At 46.6% G+C, this 18,597-nt stretch overlaps 1 protein-coding gene, 1 long non-coding RNA gene and 1 other non-coding gene across 5 annotated transcripts in view; 1 reads left to right on the forward strand and 2 right to left on the reverse strand.

Moving 5' to 3' along the window:
* Positions 1 to 207: 207 nt before the first annotated feature.
* Positions 208 to 11,288, forward strand: PPP1R3B (protein phosphatase 1 regulatory subunit 3B). Of its 3 annotated transcripts, none has more exons than XM_047092055.1 (2): positions 208 to 230; positions 6,590 to 11,288. In XM_047092055.1, the coding sequence occupies exons 1-2, from the start codon at positions 217 to 219 to the stop codon at positions 7,470 to 7,472; spliced, it is 897 nt and encodes a 298-aa protein (XP_046948011.1). In that variant the 5' UTR covers positions 208 to 216; the 3' UTR covers positions 7,473 to 11,288. The 3 variants fall into 3 exon arrangements, with proteins under 3 accessions (XP_046948011.1, XP_046948012.1, XP_046948010.1); XM_047092056.1 differs by lacking the exon at positions 208 to 230 and adding an exon at positions 871 to 1,006; XM_047092054.1 differs by lacking the exon at positions 208 to 230 and adding an exon at positions 2,856 to 4,455.
* Positions 2,389 to 18,597, reverse strand: part of LOC124520925 (uncharacterized) — a 90,039-nt gene continuing 73,830 nt past the window's right edge. Inside the window, exons 5-6 of the long non-coding RNA XR_006964422.1 lie at positions 13,880 to 14,013; positions 2,389 to 2,902 (exon numbers count right to left, since the gene is read on the reverse strand). This is a non-coding gene — a long non-coding RNA (uncharacterized LOC124520925). The remainder of the gene's footprint in view (positions 2,903 to 13,879; positions 14,014 to 18,597) is intronic.
* TRNAE-CUC (transfer RNA glutamic acid (anticodon CUC)) lies at positions 11,453 to 11,525 on the reverse strand. The gene has a single exon. It is a non-coding gene; the product is annotated as a tRNA-Glu (tRNA).

The following is an 18,597-nucleotide window of genomic DNA, read 5'->3' on the forward strand; positions in this document are numbered from 1 at the left end:
GAAAGTTAAAGGGAGCAGCGCGGCGGCTGGGAGCCTGAGTCCGGGGGACCGGCCGCAGGGACGAGGCGAGCGGGCTGCTCTCGCGCACGGACGGATGCGTCTGCCCGCCCAGGGCGCAGACCTGAGTCCCGGCCCCCCACTCCTGCCGTCGCCGCCTCTGCTCCTGCCACCTCGGCGCGGGCTGCCGCGGGCTGGCGCATGTGTACTTCGGCACTTATGAGCTGTACTAGGTATGTCAGTCCCCAAGCCCTAGAGTCCCAGTGCAGGGCCGAGAAAGGGCTGCGAGGAGTGCGCAGTGGAGACCTTTGGTTCCTGCCACCTGCACTTGCACTGTCCAACTTGCAGTTGCACTACGGGGGTGGAACACTCTAGACGGGCTTGAGTGGAGAGAGCAACCCAGGGACCAGAGGTGGGATGGAGCCTGGCTGGATCCACGTGTTCCACAGAAGTGCGGGTCTGGCCGCGAGGAGTGGCCCAGGCTGGGACTCTTGTGCCGAGTTCGAACCTGGGACACGGCGCTTCCAGCCTGGGACCCGACAGTCCCGGAGAGTGTCCCCTAAATTGGGCAATTGGGGACTGGAGTACAAGAAAGGTCTCTTTTTTTCTCAGCGCCTCGGTTTCTCTGTAATATGCAAGGAAACACACTTGGGCCATCAGGTCGCCAAGTTGCGATGGGACACAGAGCCACCCCGGTCCCCGGTCCCCGGTCCCCGGGCAGGGGCTGTCCCGGGACGGCAGGGGAGAGTCTGCCGCGCGGGGACGCTCTCGCGGCGCCGCTCCGACCGGGATTGCCCCGCCGCCCCGCCCTGGTGTGATAACTTGGGCTCCTCCCCCTCGTCGTCCTCCTCCCCCTACGGGTCATATCTCCGGGAACGGAGCGCAAGCCCTGCCTCCCGGACACACGACGCTCACGTAGTCCGGTGGTGGCGGCCTCTCCTGCCACCTCCCTGCGGACTCTCCGATGCAGCGAACCAGCTGGGAAGGGGGCTTCCCCACGGTCCAAAAGGTGGGTGAGGGACAAGTCGAAGGAGGCTCCCGGAGTGCTTGGGGGCGGGGTGCAGGCCGGTTGGACCGAGGGGGGCAGGGTCAGGATGGCTTTGACCTGTGGGATCTTCCAAGTCTGGAAGCTCTGGCCTGCCCCCTGCCCTGTTCATGCCCCGCTTTTGAACTCGGAGAAAGGGGTGTGGAAGGGACTTGCTGTAAAAGACAGGGTATAGGGTCCAGAAGGACATACGTGAAGAGTTGTGGCCTGTAGGGTGTTGTTTTCTGCTCTAGAGGAGAAAATTGAGGACAGGCTTGACTTGAATACTTGGGAGAGTTGCTGAAAGGTGTTGGAGCCTGTGGTCTGTGTGGCCGGGCCTCCTTGGGAGACCCAGGGTCAGGGAAAAGAGACGTTAGAGCTTTGAGCTGGGGTGGGGAGAAGAGGAAATGGTTCATTTGGCGAGGTTGTGCAGGAGCCAAGACTAAAGTGAAGACAGCCTGTGGACTCACCACAAGAGGAAAGTAGAGGTACTTAGGGAAAAGTGAGTGGGAAGAGAAGAGAAGTTAGTGGGCATTATTAGCAAACAAGAACGGCAGAGCCAGAAAGGACCTCAGAGGAGAAAGCTTAAGCCTGGACAGATTCAGTGATTTGCTCCAAGTGGGCAGCACAGGCATTCCCAGGCCAGTGCTCTGTTTCACATTGGGCATTGTCAGGTGGCAGGTGGAGTTTTCTTTCCTGTAATACGCAGCTGTGTGTGTGTGTGTGTGTGTGTGTGTGTGTGTGTGTGTGTATCTCAAAGATGCTTTAGATGATGGTTACAGGATAGAAGAGTTCAAGTGGCTGTTAAGGCTGTGAACAAGAGCCCCATGGTCTCAGTACAAAGGAAAATACGTCAACTTTATTCATATTATGTCAGCCAAACCTTTTGGGGGGGAGTAAAGTAATGGCAAAGGGGTAGATGGACATATCTTTTAAAAAAGTATAACCTAGTTGTGAATGCTTACCTAAGGTAGTTTCAGTGTTCCTGGTGGGTTCTTGGTCATCTGATTTTTCTGCCTTTTCTTATCAGAGTATGAAAATGGAGGACAAATATCTTGGCCTCAATCCCCAAAAAAGTTTATTCCTATAAAAGGCACAGCCAAAAAGTTAGTAGCTCGGCTGTCTGAAACTGTGAAGGTCATGTGGTTATTTTCTACCAGTCTATAGTTTTCACAGGAAAAACCACCATGACATCTAACCTGACCAGCCGTCCTGAGAAGGTGTGTTTTTTGGCACTAGTGGAACAGGGAAAGTGTTTCTGCAGAACTCTCCCTGTTTTCTCCAATTTTCATGGAGAGCTGGGATTTGCCATCTTTTGACCAGGAACCCTGAAATCTACCCTTGGGCATGGCCCAGTCCCTCGTGGCGCAAAATTGATCTCTTGGGCATCTATGTGGAACCCAAGTGTTTGAGACTCGGAGTAACAGCCACTCGTATTCTCATGATCTTGTCCCACAGCAAACTGGTATCCAGTCCTCTGTCATGCTCTACTGGTTCAAATATGTGTCTGTGTCTTCTCCTGCTGGCTTTTTCCCTGGCCAAGCTTGGTGACTTATATTCCCTGGCATGGGGAGAAAGGGGCTGAGCAGCCAGGGAGAGTGTCAGGCTGGGGCCTGAGATGCAGCCTGATGTGCACTGTGATGGCACCTGCTCGTTTTTATGCCATTTGAGGATAAAGCACCTTCCAGATGCCTTCCTTTCACAGACTTAGGAAACTTACCTCGTACATCTCCACTGCTAGGAGGACTTGTGGGTGATGGACAGCCCTGTCACAGTCCATCGGGGAATTCCTGAGTAGAGGGTCAGGAGAGCTTCCATGAAACCAGAGTTTGGTACACTGCTTCTTGGAGAATGGTCTGGGTCATAAAAGCTGGGATCCACCTGTGAGGATAGGCAAGCGGCCAACAGTCAGATCGTATCCATATGTATGGGGCTACAGGGATTAATGTCCTCCCCTCCAGTTATGGTGACCCTAAAATAGTGAAGGGGACCCTGGGCAGTGATTGCTTGTGCAGTGTCCCTGAGGCAGTAGCCCTTGGGTGGCCAGGTAATTAACTTTATTTTTGCCTTTGATGGAAGAATGTTGCAAAACCAATTAGGCGGTAGAAAGTGCCAGTGGAATTGTTTAATTAGAGCTGGCTCTGACCAGGATGTCACCTTCCCACCCCCAGTTCCACTAGTGCTTAACAGCTTGGTGACAGAAGGGAGCTCAGGGGCAAATTTACACCCACTGGGTCCAAATAGGGAAACTTTACCAAGCTCTTCAACTAAGTCTTTGTAATCTTTAGGATTAGAAATTGAGAGTGACTTTAGTTTAAGTGTGCAGATCCTTTAACTGATCTGCTTGTTTTAGAATTCTGTTTCTACGGTATCCTGAGAGTTTCCCAACCTTTTTCTAATGAACTGTGCGGCAAAGCACGTAGGAGGTTGGTTTGCAGGCTTGAAGAGATCTGGAGAAGAAGATAGAGAACTTACAGTTGACCTTGTGCTGACTCAGGCAAGGAGGAAGGACTGTAGTGGACTGAGGGCAACTCCACCCCCCTCGGGTCACACCCAGGTTGTCGAGGTGGGCAGAGTGGGAGGGGCTGGGATGCAAGAGTGGGATGCTCACTTTGGGGGTATTTTTAATCCACATTTAATTAAAAAAAACCAACTACCTGTGTTAACATTAAAGCTGAAAGTACAATTCCAGTGCAGTCTAACCAATGCAATCTGTCAATGCAGAGCCTGATGTGTGGCTTGATCTCATGAACTGTGAGGCCATGACCTGAGCCAAAATCAAGCACGTCCAGCTCAACCCACTGAGGCACCCAGGAGCCCCTAGGGGTTTCTTTTGATGTTGAACTCATTAGCCAACCCACAGACCCTATGTAAACCTATCTTGCCTATTTCAGTCAGAACTTTTCCTTTCCAGAACAATTGCATGGATAGAACAGATAATAGAAAGCAAATTTGCTCCTAAAATGTTCACTCATTGGCTTTGTTAGAGGGGAAACAGTAAGACAAGTATCGTTTAAAATGTATGTTTAGATAACTACATTGCGGCTATAATTTATTGTTTTTGCTCTGAATGTGTATGTTTCTCTAGTCAGTTATCACTAAATGGTTCCTGCATCCTAGGGGAAGGGTTATATTTCTTTTGGAAAATGGGATCAAACCCAGTACGTCTTTGTTCTTATTTTTCTTTGTATATTTGATCAAATATACCATCACCCTGAAGCCCCCCACCAGTGGGCAGGAACCAGGGGAGGCCTGAGAGCAAGCAGCCCAACCCCAGCACATACCTTCCCCTTTGCCATGGCGAGGGGAGAGAGGTTTGGGAAGGAATCCACACCCTGTGTTCTGCGGTTCACAGACCAGATTTTAATCCTGGTTTCATCACTGACTTCTTCATTAGCCCATTGTAACCATCAAATCAATATAAATTTGCCATGGTAAGTGGAATGATAAAAATTGCTTGACTTTAGCGAGGCCATAGTGTTTGATAGGATAGGTTTTTGGCCAATCTTAAATATTTGAGGCATTTTTTAGATTCGTTTTACCCCTTGATGTGATTTTGGAAAATACAAGAAACACAAAACAGGAAAACAAAGTTCCTGAAATCACATCACCTGGATATTCTAAGGGTTTTAAATCTATCTCTAGTCTTTTTTTCTGTGCATATACCTAGTATTTTTCTCCCACAAATCTAGTCTATGTACAATTTTATCTTCTCTATTTTTTATATTGACAGTATATTATTATCCATTTTTTCTATGCCATTTATACCTTTTTTTCCAAATAATAGTTTTAATGATGATATAAAATTTTAACACTGGATGTGGTGGTATACATGATTTAACCAGATACCTGTTATCGGTCATTTAGGTTATTTTCATTTTTTCACGTTTTCCTCCCTAGGATGCTGCATTGACCATTTTAGTACATTAACCCCCATGCATTTTTCATTAACTCTTTAAAATGAATACCTGTATGCAATATTAGAACCAAAAATGATCGGGACGCCTGGGTGGCTCAGTCGGTTAAGCGTCTGACTTCGGCTCAGGTCATGATCTCACGGTTCCTGGGTTTCCAGCCCCACATCCAGCTCTGTGCTGACAACTCAGAGGCTGGAGCCTGCTTCGGATTCTGTGTCTTCCTCTCTCTCTGCCCTTCCCCCTCTCACTCTCTCACTCTCTCACTCTCTCTCTTTCTCTCAAAATATATAAAACGAATATCTCAAAATGAATAAATGTTAAAAAAAGAACCAAAAATGAGAAGAATATTTAGAAAGGTTGTGCTGACTTAGACTAATACATGTGTTTATATTATCTTTAAAAAGTCTTTACTAACTCAGTAGGCAACAACAGGCATTGTTTTCTAATCTAAATTCTTTAAGTTGGACATTTTGTATATTTATGGGCCAATTTTAATTTTTTTCAGGAATCTTCTATTCATGTTCTTTGCTCATTTTTCTGTGTTGACTATTTTACTTTTTTATTGTTTTGTAGGAACTCTTTGTATATGAAGGTATTAACTCTTTGCTGCCATGCTTTTTATAAAATGTTTTCCCAGTTTGTCTTTAATCATTTGGTTTTAATTTTTCTCACTTCTAGAAAAATATAGTTTTTAGGAAGTCAGATTTAACCTGATCTTGTAGTATGATTCTCTTTGCCTTTTATTCTTATAGAGACTATTTTCCACTACAGAAAAAAACAAATATTCACCTATATGAAAGGTTGAAAACAACTGAATTGTTGGCATTTTTTAAAAGAAAAATATGCTGGAATATAAAAATCTAGGACCACGTGGATGGCTCAGTTGGTTAAGTGACCAACCCTCAATTTCGGCTTCGGCTCAGGTCATGATCTTACAGTTTGTGAGTTCAAGCCCCACATCAGGCTCTATGCTGACAGCCAGGAGCCTGCTTGGGATTCTCTCTCCCCCTCTCTCTGCCCCTCCCTCACGTGTGCACACACACACTCTCTCAAAATAAATAAACATTTTAAAAAATATTTAAATAAGTAAATAAAAATAAAAACCTACTGTACAGCTTTGTGTTTGTGTTCCCCATTGAATCTCAGTGTCTAGCATAATATCTGGCATGTAGGTACTACCAATATTCGTGGCATGAGTTCATTTATTTTTATCCTATTAAAGCCGTCTTTACCAAAGTGTGTTCCTCAGAACATGTGTTCCGCAAGCTGTTCCACAAAAAAAGGATTCCTTAGTTAGATAAGTTTGGGAACTCTTGCAGACCGCCTGTTCTTTTCAGTATTCCCCAAGGCCCCCCAAGAAATCCCGACAGAAAAACCTGTGAAAATAGTTTGTTTTTTCATTTGTTTTGACCCCAGTCCTCTTTTTCACCCCACTTTACAGTCTTAATGTCCCCTGAACCCAAGGTCATGCTGGATCACACTTGAGTTAATACGGAACCACAGCAGAGGGGGGGTGGGGGGTGGGGGGTGGGAGTGGGGAGAGGGGCTGGGCCAGAGCTGAAGGCAGACATTGTTCTCCAGTCCCCGTTCGAATGAGGAGTTTAACTTCTGTCTGATCTCACGGCCGTTTCTTTCTTTCCCCTTTTGCCAGGGTTCTAGCCTGTTCCTCTAACCCAATGATGGCTGTGGACATAGAGTGCAGGTACAGCTGCATGGCCCCTTCCTTGCGCAGAGAGAGGTTCGCCTTCAAGGCTTCGCCAAAGCCAAGCAAACCACTGAGGCCTTGCATTCAGCTGAGCAGCAAGGATGAAGCCGGAGGAATGGTGGCCCCCACCGTGCAGGAGAAGAAGGTGAAAAAGCGGGTGTCCTTCGCAGACAACCAAGGGCTGGCCCTGACAATGGTCAAAGTGTTCTCGGAATTCGATGACCCGTTAGATATTCCGTTTAACATCACTGAGCTCCTAGACAACATTGTGAGTCTGACGACAGCAGAGAGCGAGAGCTTTGTTCTGGATTTTTCACAGCCTTCCGCAGATTACTTAGACTTTAGAAATCGGCTTCAGACCGACCACGTATGCCTTGAAAACTGTGTGCTGAAAGACAGAGCGATTGCTGGCACAGTGAAAGTGCAGAACCTGGCGTTTGAGAAGACGGTGAAAATACGGATGACATTTGACACTTGGAAAAGCTTCACAGACTTTCCCTGTTGGTATGTGAAGGACACTTACGCTGGTTCAGACAGGGACACGTTCTCCTTTGACATTAGCTTACCTGAGAAAGTTCAGTCTTACGAGAGAATAGAGTTTGCTGTGTGCTTTGAGTGCCGCGGACAGACTTACTGGGACAGCAACAAAGGCAAAAACTATAGGATCATCCGGGCTGAACTGAAATCCTCTCAGGGAACAGCCGAGCCACAGAACGGACCAGATTTTGGAATATCCTTTGACCAGTTTGGAAGCCCTCGGTGTTCCTACGGTCTGTTTCCAGAGTGGCCTAGTTATTTAGGATACGAAAAGCTAGGGCCCTACTACTAGTGACTGTGCGTGACAGAGCGCGGCTGAGTGGGTCCTGGGAAGTCTAGCTGCAGTCACAGGCAGGCGGAGACGGAGCCAGAGAGCAGCTGAACTGCCATTAGGCACAGTTTTTGAAAATGAAAGGATCCTACTCACTTTTTTCTGAAGCCAGCAAAACCCAGCCAGGGTTAGATCTCACGACTGGTTTCGCACGCCAGGGTAGATGCGGGGTGCTGGTCTGCTCGGCACCTGCGGCGGCCTCGAGGGTCGGAGCAGGAGACCAGTGTGGGAAGGGCCTGGGCCGGAACCAGCCTTGCGGGCAGTGCTGGAGAAGCTGGAGGGCAGTGGCTTCGAAATGATGCAACCAGGAGCGTGATCCGGCTGCCTGGAGGGGCCGCGCCTCCCTCCCCGGGATGTGGAAAATCAGTCACCTGAAAGTCACTCCGTGCCCAGTCACCTCCCATTGGACCCTTGCGGCTCATCTTTGCGCGCTGTCTGCCCAGCCGGGTCGCCCCCCCACCCCCCACCCCTTGCTGCTGCTGTTCCAGGTCTCCATGTACTTCACGCTTTATCTCTGTGCTCTTTATTTTTTTTTTTTTGCATTTTATTATCGTCCACAGCTCATCTGATGCCGAGGGAAAGATAAGCAAGGCAAATTAGCCTGTGCCGAAGACAGGCATTTCCTCTTTCTGACCCCACAGAGCGTCCAGCAGAGAACGATGCCCCAGTTAGCAAAAGTAACTGGCTCCAGTGCTGGGTTACAGACTGTGACAGGCAGGACAGTCTGGGTGGGACACGGGTAGCATGTCCGCTTGGCGTCTGGGGGAGCTTTCGAAGTACTCGCTCCTGAGTCACCAGACGGCTCCGTTACAGGATTTGTTTGAACTTGCTCGCTGGTTTGCAGGCACCCCATTCTTCACAAAGGGATTTGAGACTCTCCTTTCCTCGAGAGCCCTCCTTCCTGCCGTGTTCAGGACATTGTGATTTGCAGATCCCATCTATCCTCAAAGCCTTCAGTGAGTGTTTGGTCTAACGCTGACCGTGATCTGCGACACACAGGCCTCTTTCCGAGCACGCAGGGACTGTGACCTGGGGCTTCTTATTTATGGAGTGCAAGTGCATAAGGGATCAGGGAGAAAAACCTCACCAAGTTCTCACATTTTATTTTCCATGTTTGGCGACTCTGAAATATCAGAGGTTACTTGTTCTTAACCATATTAGACTAATGCATTAAAAGTTGTCGGTTCATACTGATGTGAGACTCCTGGGACTTTCATTGACAGATGGATCCCCAGAGCCTGTGAGTTTTCTTGGGCAAGATTGGCTTGTACTTGGGGGTGTTTAAAAAATATTTTTATGTATGTATTTGAAGAAGGTTGGGTGTTTTTTTTTTTTTTCTGTTTTGCTTTTGTTTTTGGAGCTTAGTTAAATGGCTGTCTCGTTTTCCTTTTGCCTGATCTGCGTAAAGTGAGGCAGGAAGAGGGGTGCACAGCTGCCTGGACACGGAGACACAGCTACTGGCATTGGCAAGCGAGGAGTCGCTTTGGCTTGCGTGTTCCAGACCGATTAGAAAAAAACCTCCTGGCTTCTGTGGCTTTGTCCATTGGTGCCAGGCAGGTATGGAGGGTCCAGGCTCCTAGAGTTTTGTGGTTGGGTTTTTTTGTTTTGTTTTGTTTTTTTCTTTCTTTTTTGAACTTTAACATATTTCGACTTTTTAAATGTTCTTAAGCGGTGTGGTGGTTGATGTTAGTTCTTGTTCCTAAAACTGGCTGTTACTAGTCTGCGACCTAGTGCTTTATTGCTTATGCCTCTCCCAGGTGGGTAGGACTCGGGGATTGCGTAATACAATATATGGGACAGTCACATTTTTGTCTTGTGCTGAACTTGGGCAGAACTGTGTTTTATTCTAAGCATATCTTACATCAGGCACACAGACGGCACTTTTGTTGTTACGGATCTGGCGACCAGCACGATTGATAGTGCAAATCAAAGTCGAATGGAAGCAAAACTGATTTCATAGAGGTCGGGAATATATTTTAAGAAGTCCTGGGCCACCTCTGTCCGGTCAAGAAAGGTACAGGATACACTGTCATTTACATGTTACCAGACTAAAGGTAACGAGATCACTCTCTATGCAAAAGAAAAATGCCTCAGGTGGCTCCCGTTCGTTTTTTCAGTAATGGTGATCTTCAGACATTCCGGGGTCAAATTTGAAATATGGTAATTCAGTGATCAGTATCTCTTAAAACAGCCATAAGCCCTCCCCCCACCATTCTTTCCTGGCAGCTCACCCCAGCTTTGTTGCTGGGGGCACTGGTTGCAAGCCCCCCCAGCCAGTACACCTGGGATGCTCAGCCTCCCAGGCAAGTCGTCACCTGCTTGCAAAGACCCTCCCCTGACGAGAGAATGCAGTTCCCTGTCAGTCATTTCGCTGAGCAAGGGGCCTCTGAACAGTTGTACTGTCTTTATTCAGCCATCAGCCATCTCCCTTTGGCCCAGTTCTGTCCCAGGATATCGACAGATGGCCCCGGGACCTGCTTCAACAGAACCTCTCCTTCTTTCAGAGCTCACCATCAGTAAATAGGTCCACACACAGTGACAAGTTTCTTAGTTGGAGACGTCATTGCAGCCTGACTTGGGGGTTTGACCCTCAGACAGCTGTCGGTTATGGTGACCAACGTCCCCCAGCCCCAGTGCCCTTCCCAAGGTTGTCCCCAAAGGACCAGCCTCCCGCCCAGAAATGGAGAACCAGCTCCGTTTCATTTCCTATTTATTACCCAAATACCCTGGGAAGCATTGGCAAATTAGGTGCAATAAATAAGCTGGACTATAGAAAGATACGTAATAAATAAGCTTTCAGTGTTTCTTGGAAGGTATGGAGCATTTGAATGGGTTTCTTTTCTCTTTCTTTTTTTAAGTATTCTTATGGTAGGGGAACTGGTGAGAAATAAGGGGAATTTACATAGTTCTCCAGAAATTAAAACCATTTCAGAGTCAAGGTAGAATTTATTTTTCCTCTAAGATTTAATTTTAACTGTGGCAAAACATTACTCTTTTCAACGTTTTTTTAAAGGTGTAAATTGTGAACTGCTAAAAGAATGTTTTTGTGGTTTTGATCCTTGCATATAATTTGCATTTTAAAAACAAGCATTGCTTGTAGTCACTTGGATGTTAAATGGGTTGTATATTATGTTTATAAACCAAAAAAGTGTCAGCTCATTTTTTAAAAGTGCCCTGTTTTCTGGGCTCTTCCCTCTCTGTGAAGTGAACGAAACCTTGAGTGTCGTCCACCTGTTTCCTCCTGTAAAATTCCTCCCCTGGATGCGTGGCCCTCTGCTCTGGGAGGCGCCCATCACTGATACTGGGAGTAAAAAGTCATGAGCACAATGGGACCTTACAGGGTCCTGGGAGACCTTCTGGCAGGTTCTGTGCACTTCCTGACTGGGAAGTTCGGCTGTGGTTACACGCGCCTTTGCCTTGCCACGGTCGTCAAGCTCGTGGGCCCAAGTTGTAAAGCCGTGAATGTTTTTGCACTTTGGGTGATCTGATCCCAGAGACCTCTGGACCCGTGAGGACCCCCAGGAGGGCAGCTGCGATGACTGTGGCTCACTTTTACTTCAGTGTGAATGTAAAATGGAAGGCTTGTCTTCATTCAATGCCTAAAAGTGCCTTGTCGTGAAACGTCTGCATGTTTTAAAAAAATAAATATTTTTGTACACAAAGTTAAAGGGGGGATGCACTTTAAAATCACAAGAATGGGTGTCTTTTGTGTGGTGTAAGAGAGTAGGTTGTCTGTATCTCAAATGCGAAAATATAATAAAGGTAGAAAAAACAAAACTGAAACTGTTCTATTTATTTTAAAACTGACTCTATTCTGGGAGTCAGTTAGAGGCTGAGAATTTTTTTTATGATTTTCTTTTCTTTCTTCCTTTCTTTCTTCCTTCCTTCCTTCCTTCCTTCCTTCCTTCCTTCCTTCCTTCCTTCCTTCCTTTCAAGTTCTATGCCCAACGTGGGTCTTGAACCCACAACCCCAAGAGCGAGAGTCGCACGCTCTACCAACTGAGCCAGCCAGGCACCCCTGGGGAGAATTATTTTCAATCTGTATGTTTCGACATACAGAATATAGGTTTCCAGACGGATGGACTGCAATCAGTGGCTGAGTTGAAAAGCTGTGAGACACACAGGAATGGTGGTAAGGGTGGTAATTGCTTTTGAAGTTGTCACAGCAGTGAAAGCTGGTCATAGTGACAGAAATAAGTGCTAGGGAAGAAGCACAGGGCCAGTGTTGTTCGGAACCCATTTTTACTGATCTGAGGGCATGTCTCCTACCCTCTCATTTGCTCTTGAAGCATATTTTTGGTTTTACTGGTTTTTTTTTAATGTGTGGGGTTTTTTTGTTTGTTTTGTTTTGAGAGAGAGAGCACACAGGGCAGGGGCAGAGAGAGAGGGAGACACAGGATCTGAAGCGGGCTCTGCACAGACAGCAGAGAGCCCAATGTGGGGCTTGAACTCACAAACTACGAGATCATGACCTGAGCCGAAGTTGGATGCTTAACCAACTGAGCCATCCAGGCGCCCCTTTGGTTTACTGTTTTTAAAGGTGGAAAAACTGTAAATGCCCATGGTAGCTTGTAACTACTTACTCAAACTATAACCAGCAAAACGGACCAGCTCCTGGTGGGACCTCTTCTCCTTTGGGTGTCAGACATTCGCCCTAAGTAAGATTTCCAGGGACGTTTTGGGGTGCCTGGGTGGCTCAGTTGGTTAAGCATCTGACTTCAGCTCAGGTCATGATCTCACAGCTTGTGAGTTCAAGCCCCACGTCGGGCTCTGGGCTGACGGCTTAGAGCCTGGAGCTGCTTTGGATTCTGGGTGTGTGCGTCTCTCTCTCTGCCCCTCCCTGCTCGCATTCTGTCTCTCTCTCAAATATAAATGATAAAACATTAAAAAAAAAAAAGATTTCTAGGGACATTTTATTTCAAAGTTCAGAAGATGGGACAGAGGGAGAGGCAAATTGTTGCCAGATGTTTCCTGTAACTCGGGCTGTGCCGCACTGCAGAAGGCAGTGGGGTTCTGCAGTGGGGAGGTAGAGCCTGTTAAACCTCAGCACCTAGTAAATAAATGCAAAAAAGGACCTACACACATAACTGCCTTCCTCAAGACTGCCAGGCACTGCCCACAATTGGCCTTCGCAGAAATGGGCAGGGGGAGGAAAGTAACAGTGGTTTCTATGAATGTCTATTTGAGATTCAGTATGGTTTGCATAATCCTTAAAGAAGTCTAACTGAGGAGACAGACAGCTCCGAGATGGCTGGAGGAAATTAACAACAACAGAACAAAACACTCTTCTAGGGCAGTGTCCCCAGAATAGCAAACACCCAGTCCTGAATTACTCTGAACATTTACTGCTTATCTATCATGTGCAAGGCGGTGCTAGATGCTGCTTCTACCCAAACCCTGTAAGAGACATTCATGTTCAAGGTGAATCCTCTCATAGCCAAGAAAAGCCGTGGGTTATGCTATGTGTCAGTATTAGGATTCGAGAAGCCTGGGCTCTGGCCTTGACTCTGGGGTCCCCCTGTCATGTGCTCTCCTGAAGGGGCTCTGAGTGTTTCCAGCAGGGATAAGGTTAAGGATAACGATACTGAGTACTTAGGAGCCAGCCAACACGTTCTTTTGAAAAATGCTCCTAAATATAAACTTGTGAGAAATACCATGTATGCTGCCTACATTCTTCATAAGAATCACAGGAACGAATAGCATTCCAGACAACAGCTTGGACTTCATAACACCCGTGTTCAAGCTGAAGAGACACCGCTCGTTTTCATGGGTAAAAGGTATGAAGGCCCTGGGTGTGTTTCCTAAAGTCACATACCCAGTCAGTGGTAACGCCATGAATGACCACATGGGTCCTTTATTCTTTTTCCAAGAATTCTCCCCGTAACACTAGAGTCACTCACTCTCACAGAACTGAGACTAGAGGTCATTCTGAAAAGAAGTCCCTCAGATTGGAGAGATGCAGAAAATTGGGGAGGAGTGAACACGTCTTTAGATGCAAATGGCACGTCCCTCCCAAAGGCTTCCTCAGCACCCACGAGGCCCACAGGCCACGAGCAAGCATAAATGCAAACAGCACGTGATTTGGGTATCCAAGGGCCCAAGTGGGTGTGATCAGTGGCAAGAAACCACCAAAGGGGCCTGTGGCTATGGAGGCGCTGTCGCTGACGGGCAGGACTGGCGGCCTCAGCATTGACTTCCACCGGAGTGGAAGCCATGTGGTAGCACAGCAAGGCTCTAACCCTCCTTCCCCTCCCTTCGCCATGAGGAGCCTTGACGAGGAGAGAGAGAGGGAATCTCCATGGCGGTCTATGTCCACATGGGATTCTCTGGTAGGTGACATGTTCAGTTGGCGTCATTCCCAAACTTACCGATGTGTCTCCGTAGCATCGGGCCCTCCGCTGGACTCGAACTTGGCAGCAGTAAGATGAGGAGGCATGACGGTCATTTTCCTTGGGGTCGAAAACATTAACAATGATCCAGGATCCTGGCCCTTCACTGCCAACTGCAAGACGAGAAGGTTAGAGCAGGGGCTGGGCCACCTTTTTCTGGAATTGGCCAGGGAGTGACGATTTTAGGCGTTTTGGGCTGCATGCAGCCTCTATCACATATTCTTCCAAAACAAAAACAAAAAACGAAACTTTACAAATGTAAGAGCCATTCTGAGCTGCGGGCCCATACAGTAATACGGAATCAGGCCAAGGGCTAGACTTGAACTGCTGGCTATAGTTTGCTGGCCCTGATAGAAGAGCCTCCGAGGGAGAGTGAGGCTTCAGAGTGGACACACAGACCCAGGGCTGAGGCCTGGAGTCCACTTCTCCATGTGTTCACTTAGAGACCATATAGTTTATGGCCCAATTGGGAATGCTTTTAAGAAGGAGCAGAGGTGGGGCACCTGGGTGGCTCAGTCAGTTAAGTGTCTGACTTCGGCTCAGATCACGATCTCACAGCTTGTGAGTTTGAGCCCCGCATCGAGCTCTTTGCTGACAGCTCGGAGCCTGGAGCCTGCTTCAGATTCTGTGTCTCCCTCTCTCTCTGCCCCTCCCCTGCTCACACTCTGTCTTTCTCTCTCAAAAAATAAACATTAAAAAAAAAAAAAAAAGGAGCAGAGGTGCTATGAATTATCATGGAGCACTCAGCATGAGTGGGGAGCAAGCCCCGGCAAACCCTGGAGTGAGCCCTGACAGTGCTCACCTGGCCTGGGCCTGGGGATCTTCTCAGACCTTTGGGGAGCTCAGAAAACCCAGCCGTGGGCTCAAATCAGTTCTGGCTGGATAGTGCTTTTTTTTTTTTTTTTTTTTGGATGGGTTACAACAGAGTGGTGATTTTGTCTGTGGTTTAGATGTGTTTTTGTTGGTTGGGTTTTCTGTTTCCTAATTGTAGCGCTGAGGGCCAAAAGCCCTCTGGAAACTCCAGTCAATCCAAAGAGGAAAGGGGTTATTCACGGTTTGGACTTATGTCTTACTACCTCTCTCTCCCCTCCCCGTCGTCCCCACCAAATAGGGCATGACAGACTCCCTGAGAAACTTGTTTACCGTGACAGAGACAGAGGCTGAATCTAGCAGTCATGCAAGCCCTGGTCCCCAGAAAGTAACACGGAAGTGCTCCTGGGAATTTTGCCAATGACATGGTCTCAGCTCATCTTTCTCTGGCCCATAAAGTTCAAGAGGCCTTAAGAAGCACAGAAATGAAGGAGGTGGAAATTCATCTCCAAAGCATCCTGGACCTCCCGTCCTGCTGGCCCACATGATCTTTCTTTTAAATCTGTCACCTCCTCCTGCTGGTGTTGACCTTTAGCCAGAACTGAAGGAAGGTCTGCTGAGAAAACCCTCATGTTAGTGCTGTGGGGACTTGGAAAGGTTTCTACGAAGCCCCAGTATACCCAAAGGGAACTAGTGGGGGGGCGGTGAGGCTTTCCAGGGTTCACCCCTCTTTCAGAGAAAGTAGGGACACCACACATCACAACCTGTGCTGTTACAGTTGATGAGAAAGAGAAATGACTTACTTCTTCCACCGGGGCCACCTCCAGGGCCACCTAGTTAATTGCCCTTTGGGAGACACCTTGGTCCCATTTGAAGGTGGAGCTAGCTAGGTGACATTTCACTCATCCTACTATCATACCATGTTATTAAAAAAGTATTGTATTATTAATCATTTGCCATTAATCCATGATCGAAACACTGAAATACCCCCCCAAATATTTTCGTAAATTCTTTGTGCACACTGTTTTGCACATTTGCTCATGTGACAAAGCATTTGTTCATTTGAATTCTCCAGTAGCTTTTCCATCAGCTGATCAGTCACCTCCCCACCTTGAATCCTCATGCTTTATATTACTCATGCATAATTATTATACACACACACACACACACACACTCTGAAAAGAAAAATCAAAGAAAAAATATTTTCTGTCCAAAAATGCCTTTTGCACCAGCTCATTTCTCTGCTCTCACAAGGGGAGTTTCTGCCCCAAAGCTTCAGGAGAGGCGTTCTTGGTTCTGGCCAGGACTGAGGGCAGCACTGAATGAATTCCACTGCCTGCAGTAGCCAGATCAAGAAAGGAAGGCATTTGACACAAGGCGTTGGTTCTTCTCCCCCTCCCAGCATCCCTCACTCCTCATCTGCTCAGTGTCCCTGCTATCTCCCCAGACAGGGAATGCGGAGAGACTCCAGCCCTGAGGAACAGCCACCTCAGTCAGGAGCCCTGGCGCTTTTCAAATGTATAACGAAGCATTGAAATCTGTTCTTAAGCCAAATATTATGGGAATGCAATTTACAAAATAGATGGAAAAGGAGCTGCCCAAGGTGGAAATCGCCAGAAGCAGGGAACCATGCCCATTTCCCCTCCCTGGACTCCTAGGGCACTTCCTAAGAGCCCCATGGCCCAGAAATAAAGGGTGAGAACCTTTTCCTGAGAGCGCAGAAGTTATAAGCCTCCTGCTTCCTATGCTAGTGAATGTAGTTCAAGGATATCCTGTAAAAGAAAACAAAAGCAAGCTGACAAACAAAATTTCTATGGGAGCAAAACACAACAATTTAACCCCATATTCTGCAAAAGGGCTTGGTTATGTTTTGGTTATGCTATCAGAGATAATTATTATCCTCCTTCACACACACAAAAATCACTGGCTTGTTCACAAGAACCTCATTGGAGTTGCCTTTTCTTGTAGGTATGTGTCTCACATTTACATACAAAAATTAAACTTCCTGACAAGGCAACTTCTACTCCATACTAACAACAATACACAAAACAAAATTACTGAGCGCTTCTTTATTTTTTCTTTAAAAAAATTTTTTTTAACACTTATTCACTTTTGAGAGACAGAGAGAGACAGAGCATGAGCAGGGGAGGGGCAGAGAGAGACGGAGCACAGAATCCGAAGCAGGCTCCAGGCTCTGAGCTATCAGCACAGAGTGACACAGGGCTCGAACTCACTGACCATGAGATCATGACCTGAGCTGAAGTTGGACACTTAACCGAGTCACCCAGGCGCCCCCAAAATTACTGAGCACTTCTGTGGGCAAGGCTGTAGTTGGGGCCAAGTGCTCTGGGGAATCTAGAAAGAAAAAGACAGAACGTTGTCACCAAGTCCCTCCCATGGTGATGTTAGCCTTTTCTTCTCCTAAATGGCATATGTTTTTACTACATTTACTTGCATCAAACTAAGCCCAGACAGAAAGCACTAAAGTTTCTTTTTTTAAAAAATTAAATTTGTTATTTTGAGATCATTGTAGATTCACATGCAATTTTAAGAACTAATGAGAGCCAGGGTACTGTTTACCAAAATTCCCCCAATGGTAACATCTGGTATAAGTATAATACAACGTCACAATCAGGATGCCGACATTGATGTGGTCAAGACATAGAACATTTCTTCCATCACAAAGGCCTCTTATGTCGTCCTTTTATAGGCACACCGCCTTGCTCCCTCTGCTCCCCATCTCCTCCCCCACCCCCATCCCGCTGGGGCCTTGACCTCTGCAACCACAAATCTGGCGTCCATCATTTATAATTTTGTACTTTTGAGAATGTTATAAAAATGGAATCATATGGTATGTAACCTCTGGGGATTGGCTTCCACTCTACATACTTCCCACAAGATCCATCCCAACTTGTTCCATGTATCAATTTGTTACTTTTTATTGCTGAGTATTCCATGGTATAGACAGTCCAGTTTGCTGAACAATTAATATATTGAAGAGCACTGAGTTGCTTCTGGTTTAGGGCGATTCCAAATAAACCTGTTAGGAACATTCATGTGCAGATTTTTTACGTGAACGTAAGTTTTTGTTTATCTGGGATGATGGCCCAAGAGTGTGAAATTGCAGGGTGATATGGTAGCACCATGTTTCGCCTTGTAAGAAACTGACAAACGGTTCTCCAGAGTGGCTGTACCATTTTGCAATCCCACCAGCAATGTACACAATTTTTCCACATCCTCATCATCTTATGGGGGCATCACAATTTTTTATTTTAGCCATTCTGAGAGTCGTATAGTGCTAACTCATTGTGCTTTTAGTCCGCACTGCCCTAATGGCTAATTAAGGTGGACGCCCTTTCATAGATGGCTCTGTTCCCATCTATGTACCTTCTATGGTGAAATGTCCATTCATATCTTTTGCCCTTTTTCTAATTGGATTGTTCAGAGACTTTTGTTTTTTGTTTCTTAACTGATGAGTGTTGAGAATTCTTTGTTTATTCCAGATATAAGCCCTTTGTCAGATGTGTAGCTTGAACATATTATCTCTTCATCAATAGCTTCCCTTTGCATCCTTTTCACATGGACTTTCTCAGAGCAAAAAAAAAAAACTTTTTATCAGTTATGGGATGCTTTTATGTCAAGTCTGAGAATTATCTGCCTAGCCCTAAATCCCAAAGACTTTCCCCCATATTTTCTTCTAAAAGTTTTATAGTTTCACGTTTTAAATTTAAATATATGATTCATTTTGAGTTAATTTTTGTATAAGGTGAGAGGCTTGGGTGCAGGCTCATTCTTCTCGTCACAAGAAATCCACTTGCTTCAGCACCTTTTGTGGAAAAGTTCCTCCCTCCACGGGATTGCTCTTGTATCTTGGCCCAAAGGCAGCT

Source organism: Lynx rufus, unplaced genomic scaffold (genome assembly GCF_022079265.1).
Source record: "Lynx rufus isolate CCGP_SWC_20201006 ecotype Redwood Valley unplaced genomic scaffold, mLynRuf1.p SCAF_3, whole genome shotgun sequence".
Taxonomy (NCBI): Eukaryota; Metazoa; Chordata; class Mammalia; order Carnivora; family Felidae; genus Lynx; species Lynx rufus.